The 20,979-nt window shown below is 43.3% G+C and overlaps 1 protein-coding gene across 1 annotated transcript in view; it reads left to right on the top strand.

Annotated features, from left to right (window-relative positions):
- The first annotated feature begins 19,322 nt into the window (after positions 1–19,322).
- The window catches only part of LOC138976992 (uncharacterized), a 15,321-nt gene continuing 13,664 nt past the window's right edge, over positions 19,323–20,979 (top strand). Inside the window, exons 1-2 of the mRNA XM_070349884.1 lie at positions 19,323–19,687; positions 20,126–20,226. Of these exons, the coding sequence (XP_070205985.1) occupies positions 19,323–19,687; positions 20,126–20,226 (466 nt within the window). The remainder of the gene's footprint in view (positions 19,688–20,125; positions 20,227–20,979) is intronic.

Raw genomic sequence — 20,979 nt, 5'->3', positions numbered from 1 at the left:
CTCAGATTCAAAACATGCACTGTCATGGTTTTGTCTGTACAATTTGGTAAGTCTTATACCTTGCAACAACTTCCTTGAACTTGAAAGACAGTTTTTGAATGCTAGATCTGAATGGTTGAAAACGACGTTAAACACCAAATAAAGAAAGAAAGAAAGAAATACTAGATCTGTATCGCGTTTCATTCCAGACTCGATCCTCTCTTTGATTGTACTGTTTGCTTACAAACTTATTAATTTAATTAATTATTAAGCGTTAGTTTTAACTATGTGTGTGTGTGTGTGTGTGTGTGTGTGTGTGTGTGTGTGTGTGTGTGTGTGTGTGTGTGTGTGTGTGTGTGTGTGTGTGTGAGTGAGTGAGTTTGTGTTACTGTTTGTTGATTTCTTACGGGAGCCTTGAAGGCTTCGCCTCTTGTTCAACATTAAAAACCTCAAACTTCTGTTTGTTGCATACAAATAAATTAATAAAAAGCTGTTTCAACAACTGTGTTGTGAACTCGAATGCACTTGGAGTCAGTTTTTCTTCCAAAGTCAGAAAGCGTGTAGCGGTGTGCATGTCTGCGCGAACATGATGCGCGTAAGATTAGTTTAAATTTGTCTGCTATCAAAACCTGAGATCAACGCATCGACGCAAAAACTGTCATTTTGTAAGTTTGGAACAACAAATCAAGGTCATAAGAGCTATATAATCGCTATTGTGTTTTCAGCGTAGCAATAGGGTCCGATATTTAGACTTGTCTCGTCTAAATATCGGACCCTATTGCTACGCTGAAAACACAATAGCTGTTAATCTTGATGGAAGTTTTTATGTCTATGTTTTCTTCTGACATTTACACTGACAAGCTGAAGGTTGGACGTTACTTTTTGCTTCTATTGTTTTTGTTTTTTTAATTCATTCATCTACTAGTGAATAAATGTAGTTGAATAACACGCCCTTGAAGAAGGTCCAACTGACCAAAGATTTGGGACAAAAAGAATCATCCTTTTTGTTTATCTTTAACCTTTCTCTGAAACATAAACTTTATGATGTTATATATAATATATACATGTAAATATGAATAACATTTAGGCACGGCTCTGGAAGATAATATATTTGTTATTGTATGGGGACATGCAGACGTAAGCGCTCAAAATTCTCACTTACTCTATTGCACATGTATGTCAAATTTTGATCGCTTAATGTTTCTTTGTTTCTTAGATCTGTTAAAAGCGCTCTGTCTCATTTGTTTTTGATTATTGCATGGAACTTTTACTTGTGATTTAAAAGTCAAGTTAAACTGGTATTGACGGATGATTGTGCTCCAAACTTCACAATATTTATTAATTTGGGTGATTGCAAATGTAGTTTTTTTTGGGCAGAAAGGCGACAGATAGGGGGACGTTACTAGAATTTTATTGGGTATATTCTATAGCTATTAAGATGGAGAATTTTGTCACCAGGTGCCTTACCCTCGATTCTTTGATTTTGCCATGCCACGTCACGCTCTTTCAATGCTGCAAGGAATCACAGGGGGATGCAACAACGCAGGGTTTATTCTATAGAGATGAAGAATTTGCAACATTATTGGGTTTTAATCTATAGCTATAGATATGTGGAATTTCTTCACCATGTGTCTCACCCAACATTTGATTATTTGATTTGGAGGGGGGAGGGGGGGGGAGTGGGGTAGGAAACAATTTATTTTTTAATGTTGCATACCACTATGTACAAGCTATATATTTTTTTTAGATATGGCGTTCCGACGACCAACACACTGCGACCTCAATTCCATACTGCAGCAAGGAGAACAGCTAAATGCAACGTCTGCAAGAGAGAGCTTGCATTTGTGCAGGTGACCCTGCAAGACGGTGACCACAAATTGGCCAGTGAGGCAGTACCTCGACTTCGCCAACAACAAAAGCTATCTGTGAATGCCCCTGCTAAGGAGCCTTCTGTGTATTTAGATTCTTTTTGTTTTGCTTGTGTTTTTTAGTCATGCTTCTAGCTTGACTCGCATGCGACTTTCCGTGGTGGTGGCTTCCCCTTTTTCTGATCTCCTTCTCACCTCTTTTCTTTCACTTTTCTCACTTTTGCCCCTATTTGTTCCCTTTTTGCAACCACCTCTGTAGGTTCGCGTGCGGGTCTAGCTCGCTCTTTATCTTCTAGTTTTCTTTATTAAGTATGAGCGTCCTGGTACGACCTTTGTTTTTGTTTTACTGACGTTAAATATTGTAACGTTTTTCTGATATTGTTTTCATGTGCCTGTATGGCTCACGCTGGACCATGCTAGCCTCTGGAGATTTTCCCCGGATAGCACGGGACGCATGCTTTGCAACAGTAAAACGTAGTAACGCTTAGTAACTTTTAGTTCACCTCTGTGGTGGATAGCCTGTATTCGTTGTCACTTGCTGGGAAGCCGTTCAGGGAACTACATGTGTTTTAGTATAGATAGGGTTTTGCTCTGTTCCTGGGACCAGTTTTCAAGTTAATTTGTAATGTTCTGTTTTAGTTGCTCGCCTTGAGCCTGTTTAGGTTATATTGATGCTGTCAAAGGCGAGTATCCATTTCTGACTCCATGTTGCTCTTATTTACCGAATTCGTGTAATTTTCGTTTCGAATCTTTGTTTGTTATGACTTCTTTCCGTTTCTGTGTCTTCTGTCCGTTTCTTTGTCTTCTTTCCGTTTCTTTGTCTTACGTTTATATCTATGCAAGGGAAGAGCTGAGACTGTTCTGGTTTATTATGATTTGACTTTAAGCCAGTTTTTGTTTGCTAACCTTCTGTAAGATTTTGGTTCATGTTCGCGAGTCGTATTTGTATTTCTCCGTCCTGTAATGTTGGTCAGCTTTCCTTTCACTGCGTGTTGTTTCTTGTTTAGTTAGCCTAGTGTGTCCTACGTTTATTCTATGTAGGGTTTTCTAACATATTTTGTCTTGGTGTTCATGATAGCTTTGGTGATTTTTTTATTGATTTGCCGCCATCTTGTTTCGGCCGCCATCTTGTTTCGGCCGCCATTTTGACGTCCATCTTTGATGTTTATGTTTTTAGGACACCTTTGATGTTTAGTTTGATGTTTCGAATTCTAAGTTTAGTTTTTTCTTTCTATCAGTTTCCACCGCTCCGCGCTTCTCGCTCCGCACTTCTCGCTCCATGCTCCACGCTTCACATTCTACTGTTCTGCACTCTTACTCAAGCTAGTCATTTCTACTTCGCATTTTAGCATCAATTCACAATAAAACTTTAATTAATTTTCCAATTCTAGTGTTCGTTTTGTTTTGTGAGCGCGTCGGTTCTTTGTAGCACCAAAATTACATCCTCCAGAATTTACATAAGTCATCTTAAAATCTTACAGCAACTCAAGGGCAAGCACACTATCTTTTCAGAACATCATAAACCAATTGGTTGATGCAAAAAAAAAAACCAACCAAGACTTTACTGAGAATCAACGCCTCCAGTCGGCCATCTCATCTTCATCTGGACTACGTTCAGCCACCGCTGCACCAAACAACCTTGCAGCAATAAGCACTCCCGACACATCAAACCACCTCGACAACGTTGACGACCTGACACTCAGTCAAATCATGGATGATGACTTGATGGATGCAACACAGGATACAACACTAAACTCGATTCAATCCACTTCAGATTTTGTTTGTTTGTTTACTTAACGCCCAGCCGACCACGAAGGGCCATATCAGGGCGGTATCTTCTTCAAGCACAATGTCTCACTTTCCTTCTTTTCTTTCTATATTTGGTGTTTAACGTCGTTTTCAACCGTTCAAGGTTATATCGCGACGGGGAAAGGGGGGGGGGGGGGGGGGGGGATGGGATAGAGCCACTTAATTGTTAATTGTTCTTTCTTTCTTTCTTTATTTGGTGTTTAACATTGTTTTCAACCACGACGGTTATATCACGACAAGGACAGGGGGAAGATGGGATAGAGCCACTTGTCAATTGTTTCTTGTTCACAAAAGCACTAATCAAAAAATTGCTCCAGGGGCTAAATTGCAACGTAGTACAATATATTACCTTACTGGGAGAATGCAAGTTTCCAGAACAGGACTAATACTGCTTGACTAAAATCTTTGCAAACATTGACTGTATTCTATACAAGAAACACTTAACAAAGGTAAAAGGAGAAACAGAATCCGTTAGTCGCCTCTTACGACATGCTGGGGAGCATCGGGTAAATTTTTCCCCCTAACCCGCGGAGGTAGCATTGTCTCACGACACTTCAGATGACACATTCACACCGGAAGAAGCTCTCCAAGCATTGTCACCGGAATAAACTTTTACATTAACTCATTTTTTTTAAAAACTTTTTACAGTCAGTAGTTGCGGGTAAAATCTGATCCCTGTTTTCAATTTTGTGCTCATTTGGCAAATGAAATGTTTTAAATTATGTTGCGCTGGCTTGCAGCCCAAAAGAAATATTAAACAAAGGCAAATTTATTTCTTCAGGCCTACCCATCATAATGCCGAAGCGACGACGAACAATAATACCAGGAAAAACGCAACACCAGAAAGAAAGTAGTAATCAAAAAAATAAACATCGTCGAGCTAAGAACAGCACACAAAATGTCACTTCACCCTTTTCCACACCTGCCAGCTGCATATCGACTCCTCCGCTGCTCCAACCCAATATGTTCACTGGCATCATCAGAAATGCAGCAGCCGGCATTCAACAAATGCGACACACCGTAGCAGACAACATGCCCCATCCGCTCCGCCAAATACCATTTGTGGCTCGATTATTCCCGCCAAAAGTGAACCCCTTTATAGTCTTGGGAAGATGAACCAAATCTGCTCTTTTTGTCAAGCGTTACATTTTGTGAAAGAAAATCACAATTGCTGTCATAAAGGGAAAGTACAGCTGCCTCTATTGGCTACATACCCACAAGAAATCAAGCAACTGCTGACAATAAATAAATACACCGCAGTCGCTCAACTTCCGTGAACACATTAGGACTAAAATGCAAAATTCTTACAGAAATAATTGGACTTGATGTATGAAAATGTGAAGAGAATGTTTATATCATGCTGATGTTTGTGGGTGGCTGGCAGCCCAACCAACCCAACAGCTTGACACTGACACTGTGTTTTTATTCAAAATCCAGAATTTCCCTCCATTATTTGTTTTACTTTATAGTTCTGGTTCTGCATCAGGTGATCAAATCATGTTTATACCAGCACTACTTTGGTTCAAGCAACAAGAAACTGTGACAGCTGCAGTGCATATTCAAGAAAATTATTTGTGGCTGTAACTTGTTTGTTGTTTCTTGTTCATAATTTCAAGTTTCAAGGTTATTTTTTGTTTGTTTGCTTAACGCCCAGCCGACCACGAAGGGCCATATCAGGGCGGTGCTGCTTTGACATATAACGTGCGCCACACACAAGACAGAAGTCGCAGCACAGGCTTCATGTCTCACTCACCCAGTCACATTATTCTGACACCGGACCAACCAGTCCTAGCACTAACCCCATAATGCCAGACGCCAGGCGGAGCAGCCACTAGATTGCCAATTTTAAAGTCTTAGGTGTGACCTGGCCGGGGTTCGAACCCACGACCTCCCGATCACGGGGCGGACGCCTTACCACTAGGCCAACCGTGCAGGTTTCAAGGTTATTGGATTTGAAGTGAATGAACATGTCTTACTCCTCTTCTTGTGACCAGTGATTTAGAGATCTGTTCGTTTTTGCCCTCAAAATAAACACAACTTCAGTAAAGATATGTATATATACTGAACCAAAAGGTATTTTGCAGTTGGATTTATTATAATTCAAAGTCAAGACAGTTAAATTGGGTTAAGCAGATCACTGTTGCTGTTTGCCCTTGTAAACACAAATGTAGGTCAAGGTCGTGTGTCTAGTATGAGACATATAAATCCTATAAGGGAGATGTAGGTTCCATATAAGATTCCTATAAGTCTCATACATGAACCTTTCATATAAGAGACCTATAGCTTTCTAATATAAGAGAATATAAGATTCATATAAGAGATCTATATGAGCTCAGGTTATAGGTTCATATATGATTCATATAAGTTTCTTATAAGAATTTACCTCATTTGCATTTAAAATACCTATAAGCCACATATGAAATTGTCATACAAGACTCTTATAAGAATCTCATATGAAATTGGGTCCAATTTCTTATAAGAACGTTTTGTACGGGGGCGTACAGCACAAACAAAAGAACATGTTCCTCAAGTAGTCACCTTTCACCGGCTCTTGTCGCTTTACCTACTGGTTCCCCTACTTCCCTCATCTTCCACAATTAAGCCTTGTTGTTCTCTCAGTTTGTTTGTTTGTTTGTTTGTTTGCTTAACGCCCAGCCGACCACGAAGGGCCATATCAGGGCGGTGCTGCTTTGACATATAACATGCGCCACACACAAGACAGAAGTCGCAGCACAGGCTTCATGTCTCACCCAGTCACATTATTCTGACACCGGACCAACCAGTCCTAGCACTAACCCCATAATGCCAGACGCCAGGCGGAGCAGCCACTAGATTGCCAATGTTAAAGTCTTAGGTATGACCCGGCCGGGGTTCGAACCCACAACCTCCCGATCACGGGGCGGGCGCCTTACCACTAGGCCAACCGTGCCGGTTGTTCTCTCAGTGCACCGAGAGATAGACTGTAAGAGCTTTGTCCTTCCCTTTAGTGACTTTTAACTTGTGAGACCTTAACAATTATTATAGTTTCCACCCTTGTATGTTCGCGTGAATATCATTTCCTTTTGCGTGATTGTGGTAGAAAGTCAGCGTGTCGTCAATCCAGTTTTTACGTCATTATAAACGTCACTCTTTAGTCGTCACATATTCGTTTCGCCCTCAGCGGCTTCATTGCTCTTTTGTGTTTCCACAGTTTTTTGTCACCGTATCATCACATCATCCGTAAAGTCATCAGTAGTCTAATGAAGTTCGAGTCTCACTATGAATTTGTAGTCGCCGTGTGATTTGGTGACACTATCTGTTCAAGACAGAATATGCTAATTGTTGTGCACGGTGACTCTGTGAAGGAAAGTTACTGCGGTTTTTTTGTGTGTGTTTTTTTGACGCCATATAGGGTATATGTACGCGTTTACTTTAATGTTGATTTCTTGTCTTTTTCTTTATAAAGATTTGCATGTACCTTTGCTCTTTATCTTTCCTTAACACCTGTTTTGTTTCTGTATCTTTTGGTGTTCACTGTCTGTTCTTCTCTCATTCTGTCTCCTTCTTTCTCTGTTCAGTATTTCTGTATTTCTCATTTCTGCTTCCCTTTCTAGTTTTCTCTCCTTCTTGCTCCAATGTTCTCGTTTGTTTTCTTGTTTGCTCTCTGTTTACGTTCCCTTTTTCTTGCAGTGATTGAGTGCTGTAACTCCGTTGATATTGCCTTTTGTTAAACGTAACTTGGAAATGTTTTGATACGTAACGTTTTCTACTTTTTCCATTGATTGAAGTCGTACTCAGCTTATCGTTTATATTTGACGAATATAATCTGAGGATTGACATACTTATAAGTAATCTTCTTTCGGTGTGCGGTCGTCTTTCGCGTTGGGGCTGTGCTTTTCTCGAGTTTCGTTACCTTTTAAAGTGTAACTGTGTTTATTGAGTCTAAATTTTCGTTTCTGTTTGGTTCACTAAGGTTGCTTTTTTTTCAAGGTTGAAATTCATAGTGAAGTTTCTATTTTCTTTTTGTGACCGTGGCCGTGGTACATTTGTTTCGGGTCCAACGCCCTAAGCAAAGCGTAAGGCAGGGCTATGCTCACCGTCGTTAAAAACAGAAGTGAGTCTGCGTTTGTGTCTGTGTCTTGTCAGTCAGTGAGTGTATCCGTCAGTGGCGGTCTCTGTCCGTGTGTCTGTCTCTGTCCGTGTTTCCGCGTTGTTCCTTTGGAATCAGACATAACAAAAGAGCCGCAGCTACAGAACACGTCTAACTACCTTGCAGTTCTATGCTCACCGCCTCTCTGTACGACAGGCCTTCAGCACCCTCTTATGGTAGCAAATTGTTTCAACAATATATCGTTGATGCCTACATCCGAGTAGAAACTGGAAGAATGAATTTCATACGAAACCAGCAGAACCACCTCAGAGTTGAAATGTACTAAGGACTGATGGACCACATTCATTCCCAAGCACATGAGAACAATCTCAACCCCGGAAAGTTAGTAATACTTCCCTCATCATTCCGCGTGCCATGCAGCAGAATTATCAGGATGCCATGGCGATAGTTTCAAAATACGGCAAGCCTGATCTCTTCTTGACATACACCTGCAATCCTCGCTGCAAAGACATCTGTGACGCCCTTCTACCTGGCCAGCAAGCGCACGATTGTCCTGATATTGTTGCAAGAGTATTCAAGCAACATCTAGCAGAGCTCATCAATGACATAACCAAAAGACATGTGCTTGGAAAACCAGTGGCATACGTCTATGTCATCGAATTCCAGAAACGTGGACTCCCACATTGCCATTTGCTGATATATACTGGATGAAAACAGCAAGTTGAAGGTTGCAGCTGACATTGACACGCTCATATCTGCAGAAATTCCAGATCCCCATGAAGACCCAGTCTTATTTGAAATTGTCAAATCCACAATGATTCATGGACCATGTGGAGCCCTCAACCCAAACTCGCCATGCATGGTAGATGGCAACTGCTCAAAGGACTATCCAAAACAATTCAGAAATGAAACCGCACTTGCTATTGATTTACTTTACTTTATTTGGTGTTTAACCTCGTTTTCAACCACGAAGGTTATATCGCGACGAGCTTGCTATAGATGGCTACCCTCACTACCGCAGAAGCGACAATGGACGAACAATTGTCAAAGGCCGTAATGAAGTTGACAACAGATGGGTTGTTCCTTACAACCCATATCTGACGAAGAAGTACATTATGCCCACATTAACCTCGAAGCCTGCACAACAGTCAAGAGTGTCAAATACCTCTTCAAATCATGTCTATTTCTTTCTTTATTTGGTGTTTAACATCGTTTTCAACCACGAAGGGTTATATCACGACGGGAAATATGTCTATAAAGGCCGTGACTCTGCAAGTGTCGAAGTCAGAGAGACGAATGTCCTCAATCATGATGAAGTATCTACTTTCATGGATTGTAGATATATCAGTGCTCCAGAATCATATTGGCGACTGGCAGAAAACAAACTCCATCTGCAATCACACACCAACGTACGTCTTGCACTCCTTTTGCCCCAAAATCAACCCGTCTTCTTCACCCCTGGCAGACATGAGGCAGCAGTCTTTCACCAGAACTCCCATGAATCTTTCTTTCTTTATTTGGTGTTTAACGTCGTTTTCAACCACGAAGGGTTATATCGCGACGGGAAAGGGGGGAGATGGGATAGAGCCACTTGTCAATTGTTTTTTGTTCACAACTCCCATGAATGGAAGCCACGTAAGAAAGGATTTGTTTGTTTGTTTGTTTGTTTGCTTAACGCCCAGCCGACCACGAAGGGCCATATCAGGGCGGTGCTGCTTTGACATTTAACGTGCGCCACACACAAGACAGAAGTCGCAGCACAGGTTTCATGTCTCACCCAGTCACATTATTCTGACACCGGACCAACCAGTCCTAGCACTAACCCCATAATGCCAGACGCCAGGCGGAGCAGCCACTAGATTGCCAATTTTAAAGTCTTAGGTATGACCCGGCTTCATGTCTCACCCAGTCACATTATTCTGACACCGGACCAACCAGTCCTAGCACTAACCCCATCCGTCTTTATTTGGTGTTTAACGTCGTTTACAACCTTGAACCACGAAGGTTATATCGCGACGAACCTTCGTAGTTGAAAACGACGTTAAACACCAAATAAAAAACGCTCGCGCTGGACCCAAGTACTCTTCAGACATTCACACACACACACACACACGAGTACAGACTCATGCACGCACACATACACACACACACACAAACACACACACACACACAAACAGTAACACTAACACATGTGCACAAAATGAACACACACACACCGCGCGAGAGAGAAAAAGACTACAGGGAGGCATTGACGTCAAAGACTTTCGACCGTGACGTAATTACGTCACTATTCTTGGTTTACGGTACCATTCGGCGGCTTTGCTACGAGTATGCCATAGTCTTGGTTGGCCGAGACCTTGCACCGTTCTATCAGACTGCCTGGCTGGCTGTTGCACCGCGAATTCCTCCCACCGCCAAGTCGTTTTTTTGTGGTTTATTTCGCATTTAGGTCCCAGGTAACATTATGAAGTTTTAATACGATCAATCGGACCTATTATCAAGTTAGTGTATCAACTTTTGAACGAGCTGCGCCCAGTAGTTTCCCAGCAATAAGCTGTTAAGTCGAGACACACACACACACACACAGACAATTAAAGTCTGCTGAGCCCTAGTACTAGCGTACTCGGGGATAAAGAAAGAACTAACCCCATAATGCCAGACGCCAGGCGGAGCAGCCACTAGATTGCCATTATTTAAAGTCTTAGGTATGACCCGGCCGGGGTTCAAACCCACGACCTCCCGATCACGGGCCGGTACGTAAGAAAGGAGGCCACACAGTGATCGGTAGGGTCTACTCAGCCATACGTCCTAAAGACATAGAACGATTCTGCCTCCGGGTATTGCTCCACCATGTCCCAGGCCCAACCTCTAATTAGTGAGTTAGTTTGCTATTGCTTTTCGGGTCCAGCTGACCATAATAGGCCAAATCAGGACCGCACAAGTTAATCATTGCACATTTTTAGATTAAAACAATTCTAATACATAAAATCCGTAACGTCACCCGAAGGCAACAAAAAAGTCAAAGCAAAACCCAATATGTCAAATAAATTAGGTAGTTTTCCGTGCAGGTAGACCAACTCGTCGCGATATAACCTTCGTGGTTGAAAAGGACGTTAAACACCAAATAAAGAAAGAAAGAAAGAAAGAAAGGTAGACCAACGGTCTTGCCAGAGTTTAGTTAATGTCAAATGTAGATCATAAAGCAGCCATGTAAAGTAAAGCAGCTATTTTGAAATCCAATATGGCGGCAAATACTTGACAATACCAAGTGGCAATTAGTACCATTGGATAGCTTGCCCCCCAAAACATACATTTGGATACCAGAATCAAGTCAATAGCTGCATTATGTCCAGAGATAATAGCAAACGTAGATTTCAAGTGGCGGCCATTTTGAAATCCAATATGGCGGACATATAGAGAGAATATTAAGTGGCCCAATATCTGAAAATGTTCGCAACATAATTATCAATGTACATTTGTGCCAAATTTGGTGCTTGTATAACAAAATGCACAATTCTTTTGCTACAATGCTGCACTATATTCAAAAGAGCTCTAGTCCCTTTGCGTAGTAGTCGGAAGAAGGACGGTTCGATACACGTTTGCGTAGACTACAGACGCCTGAATGCAAAAACCAAGAAAGATGCCTACCCTCTCCCACGCATTGACGACTCCTTGGATTTGTTTGTTTGTTAATTAATGTTTGCTTAACGCCCAGCCGACCATGAAGGGCCATATCAGGGCGGTGCTGCTTTGACATTTAACGTGCGCCACACACAAGACAGAAGTCGCAGCACAGGTTTCATGTCTCACCCAGTCACATTATTCTGACACCGGACCAACCAGTCCTAGCACTAACCCCATAATGCCAGACGCCAGGCGGAGCAGCCACTAGATTACCAATTTTAACCTTTTAACTACCATACCGCCCGATACCGCCCGTCTTCCGCCATTGCCGCCATTCCCATACCGCCCGATACCGCCCCTCGCCGGTGTAGCGTCTGTTTCGGTTGTTTGCGGTTGTTGTGCGCGAGCAGTAGTAATAAGACGGTTGCAAATGCATTGTGGGATTGTCTCACTTCCGCCTTGTTTTTTCCCCATGTGCTTTCGATCTCTGTGAGAGTTACAATCGATCTTTTTTCACCAAATTTGTTGGGCGCTTGGTGCCGACATGACAGTGATCCTGATTTCATGACTATGCTGGATTATCTCCACGAAAATAGACATCAATTAGAAGATTCTGGCTTCGACATCAGCATTTCTGTGAACACTGCTGATCTGACCTACTTTGATTGTTCAATGAATATCAACAAGTGACAGCGAAACGGATGATATACCGGAGCAACAAGTAAGCGTAATTTTTCAACTTTATTGACAGGTCAGCAGGTAGATAAATCATGATAACACTGCGACATACATACCACCAAGAAGAAGAACACATACTCTTTGAAGTTTGATCCCTATCCAATAACATACCAATTTTTTTTATCAATCTGACAAAGAGAAACTGAGTAATAATAATTTAAACACGCATACCCGTTTTTGACCGTCTCTGCTCAAAATAACTTGGGAGCTGAGGGAGTCTACACAACAATAAACTTGGTAGTTAAAAGGTTAAAGTCTTAGGTATGACCCGGCCGGGGTTTGAACCCACGACCTCCCGATCACGGGGCGGACGCCTTAATTACCACAAAGGCCAACCGTGCCGGTCTGAGGATGCCGGAGACTTTCTCTTGGCCATCCCAGCCAGACGAGAGTTCTTGCCCTTGATTCGGCTTCTGTCTTTCTTTCTTTCTTTCTTTATTTGGTGTTTAACGTCGTTAGGCTTCTGTAACTTAAAAGTAAGCAGTGAACTGACTGCAATAAAATGTGAAAATGTGAATGTAAAATGTGAATGTGACTCCTTGGATGCCCTTGGGGGTGCTAAGATGTTCTCTACATTGGACCTGGCCTCTGGCTACCATCAGGTTGCCATGCGAGAACAGGACAAGGAGAAAACTGCCTTCATAACTCCCTTCGGCCTGTATGAGTACCTGCGAGTGCCGATGGGCCTTGCCACTGCTCCAGCAACATTTCAGCGCTTGATGCAGAGCACCATGAACGACTTGGTGTTCCAGATTTTGCTCATATACCTGGATGACCTGCTGGTTTACAGTGGAGACTTTGATGAGCACTTGCAGTGACTCCAGGCAGTTTTCGACAGACTGAAAGAGGTGGGCCATGGGCCTGAAACAAACCCCAGGAAATGTTTTCTGGCAAGAAAGAGCGTAGAGTATTTGGGATACACGGTTTCTGGTGAAGGCATTGCAACCTCCAAGTCCAAGATCTTAGCAGTCAACGACTGGCAGACACCCCAAACCTTCGAGGATGTTTAGGCTTTGCTTCCTATTATCGCCGCTTTGTCAAGGACTTTGCCAAACTTGCCCTTCCACTTCACCATCTTGTCTCTCTGATTTACCAGCAAGACAAGGAGAGGAAGAGGAAGAGTAAGCACCAGCGCCTCGGATCAGCATGGACTTCCGATTGCCAGCTTGCCTTCAACGCTTTGAAGTCAGCCCTCACGACGGCCCCTGTCCTTGGCTATGCCGATTACACCCTGCCATTCATCCTGGAAACAGATGCCAGCATGGAGGGTCTTGGAGCTGTGCTGTCCCAGGAGCATGACGGTGGTCGGCGTGTAATTGCCTACGCTTCGAGGAGTTTGCGCCCAAACGAGTTAGTTAGCTGTTGCTTTTCGGGTCCAGCGGACCATAATAGGCCAAATCAGGACCCCACAAGTTAATCATTGCACATTTTTAGATTAAAACACTTCTAATACATAAAATCCGTAACGTCACCCGAAGGCAACAAAAAAGTCAAAGCAAAACCCTATAATTATGTCAAATAAACTAGGTTGTTTTAAAATTCAAATCTTAAAATAAAAACCAGACTCCTTTAAAAACCCAAAAAGAGCTGTAGAGCTGACCTCTGTAAAAATACTTTTCAAGCTCGAGGTGCCAAAATACTTTTCTCGTTGATCATACAGATCAGCACACTCGGTGAGAAAATGACTCACAGTAAAACCAGTATCACATGCGTAGCACCAGTCCACTGGCTTCTCCCCCTTCTACTTCATGTTTGGACGTGAGCCCCGCTTACCCTTGGATCTTCTCCTAGGTGAGCCACAGCAGGAGTGGGCCAGGATCATGCCTACTCAATGGTTGGCTGGCCACCTGGAGAGACTGAGGGTGGCACATGAAAAATCCGGGGAGCGCCTTGAACAGCAAGCTGCCAAAAGGAAGGCTATACCCATGACCAATCAATCAATATATGAGGCTTATATCGCGCGTATTCCGTTCTAAGCGCAGGGATTTATTTTTTTATTTTTATTTTATGCAATTTATATCGCGCACATATTCAAGGCGCAGGGATTTATTTATGCCGTGTGAGATGTATTTTTTTTACACAATACATCACGCATTCACATCGGCCAGCAGATCGCAGCCATTTTGGCGCATATCCTACTTTTCACGGCCTATTATCCCAAGTCACACGGGTATTTTGGTGGACATTTTTATCTATGCCTATACAATTTTGCCAGGAAAGACCCTTTTGTCAATCGTGGGATCTTTAACGTGCACACCCCAATGTAGTGTACACGAAGGGACCTCGGTTTTTCGTCTCATCCGAAAGACTAGCACTTGAACCCACCACCTAGGTTAGGAAAGGGGGGAGAAAATTGCTAACACCCTGACCCAGGGTCGAACTCGCAACCTCTCGCGTTACTACTCGGCCACCCAGTCCACATGTTTGTTTGTTTGTTTGTTTATTTGTTGCTTAACGTCCAGCCGACTACGCAGAGCCATATCAGGACGAGGAAGGGGGGGATGAAGGGGGCCACTTGTCAAGCGATTCCTGTTTACAAATGCACTAACCCATTACTTGTGTCCCAGCAGGCTTTAGTAAAACTAAATTAATACCTACTGGAAGATCACCAGTTTCCAGTATGTTAAAATAGGCTTAACCTATCTACTGCTGGACTTACATCAGAACACTAACAGATTAAACTATACATGAATCGCGAGACAAGCGGCAAGAGAAGAGATTTTTGGAAAAAATACAGGTGAATGAGCAAGAAGGCAGAAAAAAGAAAAGAATTCATGAAGAAAAAGAGAGCATGACAGGAAAGAGGAACCAAAAATCTACCTAACAGCAAACTAGAAAGCTCCTGCGGTTCCAAAAACAGGAGGGGCCTTTAATTTCATAACCGCAGTGCCCCACTGCGGGACCAGTCCACATGACAAAGGGAACTTCACGCCTGACCTGAGGGTCGGCGACAGTTACCAGACGCCACCTGCAGGGAAGGAACAAAATCCAAGACATTTGGGGCGAGCGGGTCTATCACGTCACAGAAGTCCCTGGTGAAGGCGGAGGCCCATTTGTGATCTTCCCACGATACGGCACAGGTGAGGCCAAGAGGGTGCCAAGGACAGAAATACGCAAGTACCATTCCCCTCTTGGGCTCCAAGCCATGGGCCTGCCTGAGCCACGGGGCAAAGACACTGAGTTTGAGGGACCTGAGAAGGTTAGCACCTACCTAGAGTGGCACATGATCATTCCGGCAGCACCCCGATCCCGTATCCCAACCCCCAGCTCCACGAGCTGATGTTCCCCACGTCCCGGCCCAAGCTCCCCTCCCCCCTGTCTCACCGCCCTCGCCCACTGTGCAGGCCCCTCGCAAAGCCACTCCTGCCCAGTCAAACACGCCCATCGTGCTACGACGCTCCACACGACTGACAAAAGGGGTGAAACCAACCTGGAGATCTTAAACCTTAGTTTACCTGCTTAGCACAGGAAAGCGTTCTTTCTTATGTGCGACAGAAGACATTTAGGGATGATCATGCCGAAATTATTTTTTTGGTTGTACATGTTTTTTAATCTACCTGATTGAAGTGTCACCCATGTGGGTTTGACTTTTTCTAGTCATTTATATTGACTGATGGTTGTTCTTCCACTTGGCGTTAGTGAGGATATTCTTTGGACTAACTGAGAGAGTACTATAAGTTGTAAGTTTAAATACTGACTTGTTGACGAGTATGGAGCACTCGGTTAACTTCCATGGAAGGTTGTGGTTTGCCCATCATCTTGAAATAAATGATGGGAGTTGTCTTACTTATGTGGGTGTACCGGTGTTGGTCATTATTGTTTTGATGGAATGTTAATGTTATCACTCAGTGGTAGTGGTCATATCCTGTGGAAAAGTTAAGAAATTACTATAACATTCAAGTTTAAATACTTTTTGTTAAATGGTATGTGCAAGGAGCACTTAGCTTAATTCCATGTCTGGATATGTTGCTGTTTTACTTGTGACAGAGGTTTAAAAGGTGTGTATTGTACCTCTACACTTACCCCCTCCTGCATTGGTTACTGGTGTCAATTGGTTGTACTCAATTTTCTTTCTGTATGTTTGATTCTCAGTGTTTTTCAAGATGCGCACTAAGAAATCTGCAGCGACAAGAAGTCACAGAATGTATCATTGTAGTAGTGATAACAGACAGCGGCTGTCTTTGGATTTTGTTTTTTATGGTGTTTGCTATTGGTGGTGTTGCCACTTGATAGACAGTTTTGGATGTTGAAGTTGTGGTTTACACCCAAAAAGTCCTCTGTTTTGATTTTTGCAGTTGTGGTTTACACCCAAAAAGTCCTCTGTTTTGATTTTTGCAGTTGTGGTTTACACCCAAAAAGTCCTCTGTTTTGATTTTTGCAGTTGTGGTTTATACCCAAAAAGTCCTCTGTTTTGATTTTTGCAGTTGTGGTTTACACCCAACTGGTTCTGTGTACCTGTATTATTTTATATGCGTCATGTTTTAGTACCTGACTTCCTTGCTGGTACGGGTGTTGCATCCAACATCTATTTCCTTTTCGATGCTACACGCATCACTTTTTGTGTACAATTTATGGAGGCCATAACTTTAAGCGGGGGAGAATGTGAATAGGCAAAGTTGAACTTAGTTATTGTTCACAACTTGCTATTGCGTCGTCTGCTACCTTTCTTTGTTTACCCCCCTGATTCACCAAGACTGACCTCTTTAGAGGCTGACCTAATTACCCAGTCTCATTGGTCCAGCGAGCGATGCATAACTGACTTTTGAATCGGTGTAGGGATTTTAAGATGACCATTTGCAACATAATCTTGTAGATTCTTTGTGTTGGCAAATTGCATTTTGAATTAGGGAATTGTTTAAAAGGTATTCTGTAGGCAAGTTTTCCTAAGCAACTTATTGTGTAATTTGAGTTTTCAGCGTGTGGTCAGCGCACTACTTGTATCGCCCTATCATCTTAGCTGCAGTCAGTCCGGTACTGCTCTAGAACTGTCCATTTACGCACTGTGCCATCTTGAACCAGTGACCACATTTTTTATCTTCTGGCTGTGTTTCATCAGTTTGATCTGATTCCCGGACCGTATGTAAGCTGATGCCTACCGGTACCAGCTGATGATGTGAGGCGACCCATGACCGCCTGTTTATTGGTTTATTTTCTGCTCTGAGGTGTGAGGTGTGAGGTGATGAATAAACCCATGCACACTCTATGCTGATGTTCGAGTTTTCCTTCCCCTTGTTACATGTCAACAATGAACAGGTTGATGATGAAGAAGAAGTTGTGGCTGCAACAGTTGCCACCGGGTCGACTGAAATTCCTTCAGAGATTAGGTCTTTCTTTACTTTCTTTATTTGGTGTTTAATGTCGTTTTCAACCACGAAGGTTATATCGCGACGGGAGAGATTACGTTCAGTAGCCATGAAGTCACAGTTGCGATGACAGGACTAGACTCTAGTGATGGTTCTAGTGAGGCTTTGACAACCAGTGATAAAAAAGTCATGTCAGATAGTGATTACAACCACAAAGCATCTCAGGCACTGTCGTCAATCACACCAGAAGAGTTGAAACTTGCACAAGAAAAAGATCCCGAGATTGGAGTCATTCTTCAGTTCTGGAAAGAGGGTCAGTGCCCTAGTCAGGAAGATAGGACCGGACGTGGGTTGTCTTTTGTTACTTTGTGTAGACAGTGAAGATTTGTCATCCTCACACAAAAGACACGGTTCTACAGCTCGTGTTGCCCAAAGAGCTTCGGCAGGCGGTGCTTGAGTCAGTACATGCGACAGGACACCAAGGATTTTGTCAATGTTTGCTTGCTTAACGCCCAGCTGACCATGAAGGGCCATATCAGGGCGGTGCTGCTTTGACATTTTAACGTGCGCCACACACAAGACAGAAGTCGCAGCACAGACTTCATGTCTCACTCAGTCACATTATTCTGACACCGGACCAACCAGTCCAAGCACTAACCCCATAATGCCAGACGCCAGGCGGAGCTAAAGTCTTAGGTATGACCCGGCCTGGGTTTGAACCCACGACCTCCCGATCGCGAATTTTTTTTTTCACACGTCAGTTGCGGGCTTTCAATCCCGAAGGCTGGTTCCGAGTAACTACGAACGTAATCGAAAGTTCCGATGTTAACCAAGTCAAAGAAGCCGAGTCGAACACACAGATCTTTGCGTCATCTTTGCAAGCAGCTTCGGAGATTTCAAAATGTTTGCTGTGTGCAACACATGTTCAACGACAACATCTGATACGGATATTTTGGATGTTTTGAAGGAAAGAACTTATTTTTCTTGTCATAAAACTAAAATACACCCTCTAATTAAAAAGCATGCACGCGTATGGGAGCCACAAACCGCATGCATACATACTGGCACACACTGATGCTGGTGATTCTGACTGTACACTGTTACAACTTAGATCTAACTGAACATGATCACGTTACTCGTTAGATCATCAGTGCTATTATTTTGTAGAAACTTAAGGCACTCGGAGTCCAGTAACAACATATTGAAGTATCTGTGATTGTGTTTCTGGCAATTAAATGGGAACTCTGGTGTACAAGAGGTCTTCTGCTGCTGTGCATGGTGTCTAGATCTGGGTTTTGAAGGCTTCCACCGAGGCTGATGATACAGCCTGTGGTGGGAGGGCGTTCCATTCGCCAATGGTGCGAGGAAAGAAAGACTGCTGTCTGTATGATGTTCTGCAGGCTGGGAGTTTATGAGCCTCAGCATGGATTGAGCCAGTGCTCAGTGCAATTCTGTTCGCTCTATCCTATTAATTCACACATAGACCCTGCAGCAGTGACGATCATTTCTAGATTGCAATCGGCAAAGTTCGTAGCTCGGATTGCACTCATTCCAGCGCTATCGTGTACTGGGTCAGCGAGACACGAATGACAACTCAAATCGATAAGCATCCGAACACATCGGAACTTCCGTTTACGTTCATAGCTACTCGGAAATAGCCTTCAGGATTGAAAGCCTACCGATCACGGGGCGGACGCCTTACTACTAGGCCAACCGTGCCGGTCAGGACACCAAGGAAAGAAGAGAACAGCACAACTTTTGCAGGAGCGTGCGTATTGGCCAAGAATGTTTGCAGATGTGGCACGCTGGGTGAAGTCGTGTACAAGATGTTCGTTTGCGAAAATGCCGAACACTCGTTGTCAGGTTCCCATGGGTCATTTGTTGGCTTCGAAGCTTTCGGAAGTTTTAGCGATGGACTTCACATTGCTGGAAAAGTCGTCGGACGGTCGTGAAAATGTATTGGTGTTGACGGATGTTTTCACAAAGTTTACCGTTGCCGTGCCGACTAGAGATCAGAAGGCCACTACTGTCGCTAAGGTTCTAGTGAAAGAATGGTTCCAGAAGTTTGGAATACCAGCCAGAATCCACTCCGATAGAGGCAGAAGCTTTGAGGGTGAAGTGATTCGAGAGCTTTGCACATTGTACGGAATCAGCAAGTCGCGCACGACACCGTACCACTCTCAGGGAAACGCCCAATGCGAGAGGTTTAATCGCACGTTACACAACCTGTTACGAACACTACCACCAGAGAAAAAGAGACGTTGGACAGAAAATCTGTCAGAGGTTATCTATGTGTATAACTGTACCCCTCATGCTTCCACTGGGTTTAGCCCGTTCGAACTTCTGTTCGGTCAGAAACCTAAATTGCCAGTCGATTTCCTTTTGGGGATAAGCCAGAACGAGAAATTTCAGAGTCAAACGGACTGGGTTCATACACACCAAGAACGGTTAGCCACTGCACATGATATCGCCATGAAAGCTTTGAAACAGGCTGCTGCAGAGCGTAAAGTTCGACATGATGGTAGTGTGAAAGCAGATGATTTGAAAGTCGGAGATCTGGTGTTGTTGCGAAACCATCCGTTAGGTCGAAAGAAAATTCAGGATCGCAGTGGAAGCAAGAGAAATTTAGAGTGACTAGAATCCCGGATTCTGATGGTGCACCTGTTGGCATAAAATCTGAACGTGGAAGTGATGTGAAATATGTCAACCGACAGGAGATTAAAAAGTGTGAAATACCTGTCCCTGCTCCTCGTACAAAACCTGTACGACTACCTACGTTTCACCCCCTTGAATCCTCCGGATCAGAACCGGAAAGGTCAGAATCAGACTCCTCAGAATCCCCTGAACGGCCGACACCACGTCCGAGGCCGAAGAGAGTTAATGCCGGAAAACGCTCAAATGTGTACAAACTGCCCAGGACAGTTGTTGCTGGGACTAGCCGCAGAGATGACGTTGCATCTCAGATGACACAGACATTTCAAGTTATGATGGAAAAATTGTTTGATTAAGACTGTCTGTTATTGGTAGTAGTGTTAAAGGGTCATTCTGATGACCACATGTGTAAATAAGTTTATTCTAAGTCTAAAATTTAGAGTTTAAAGTTCTTATTGTTCTTATCTACAGTAAGTTAGTTAGTTATTGCTTTTCGGGTCCAGCGGACCATAATAGGCCAAATCAGGACCCCACAAATTAATCATTACACATTTTTAGATTAAAACAATTCTAATACATAAAATCCGTAACGTCACCCGAAGGCAACAAAAAAGTCAAAGCAAGACCCTACATGTTTCCACAGTAAGAGATGCTAGAGGTTTTACTGTCATGACTGTGAAGTCTTGCTCGGTATTGGAACTTTGAGTCTTAAAGGGCCTTGTTCAATAGTTGGTTGGTTGGTTTTTGGGGTTTAATGTCTCTTCAGCAGATGCTAGCTGCTATTCGAGACCGATGCAGTTTTGTTCAATAGTGGTCAGGTATTGGATTGATTAGTCTTGATAAGTCGTCTGCTCAGAGCCACAACCCTATATCTCCAACTTCCCGTCAGAGCCACAACCATATATCTCCAAAAAGT

Source organism: Littorina saxatilis, linkage group LG9, assembly GCF_037325665.1.
Source record: "Littorina saxatilis isolate snail1 linkage group LG9, US_GU_Lsax_2.0, whole genome shotgun sequence".
NCBI lineage: Eukaryota > Metazoa > Mollusca > Gastropoda > Littorinimorpha > Littorinidae > Littorina > Littorina saxatilis.
This window is presented reverse-complemented; position numbering and strand designations above follow the sequence as displayed.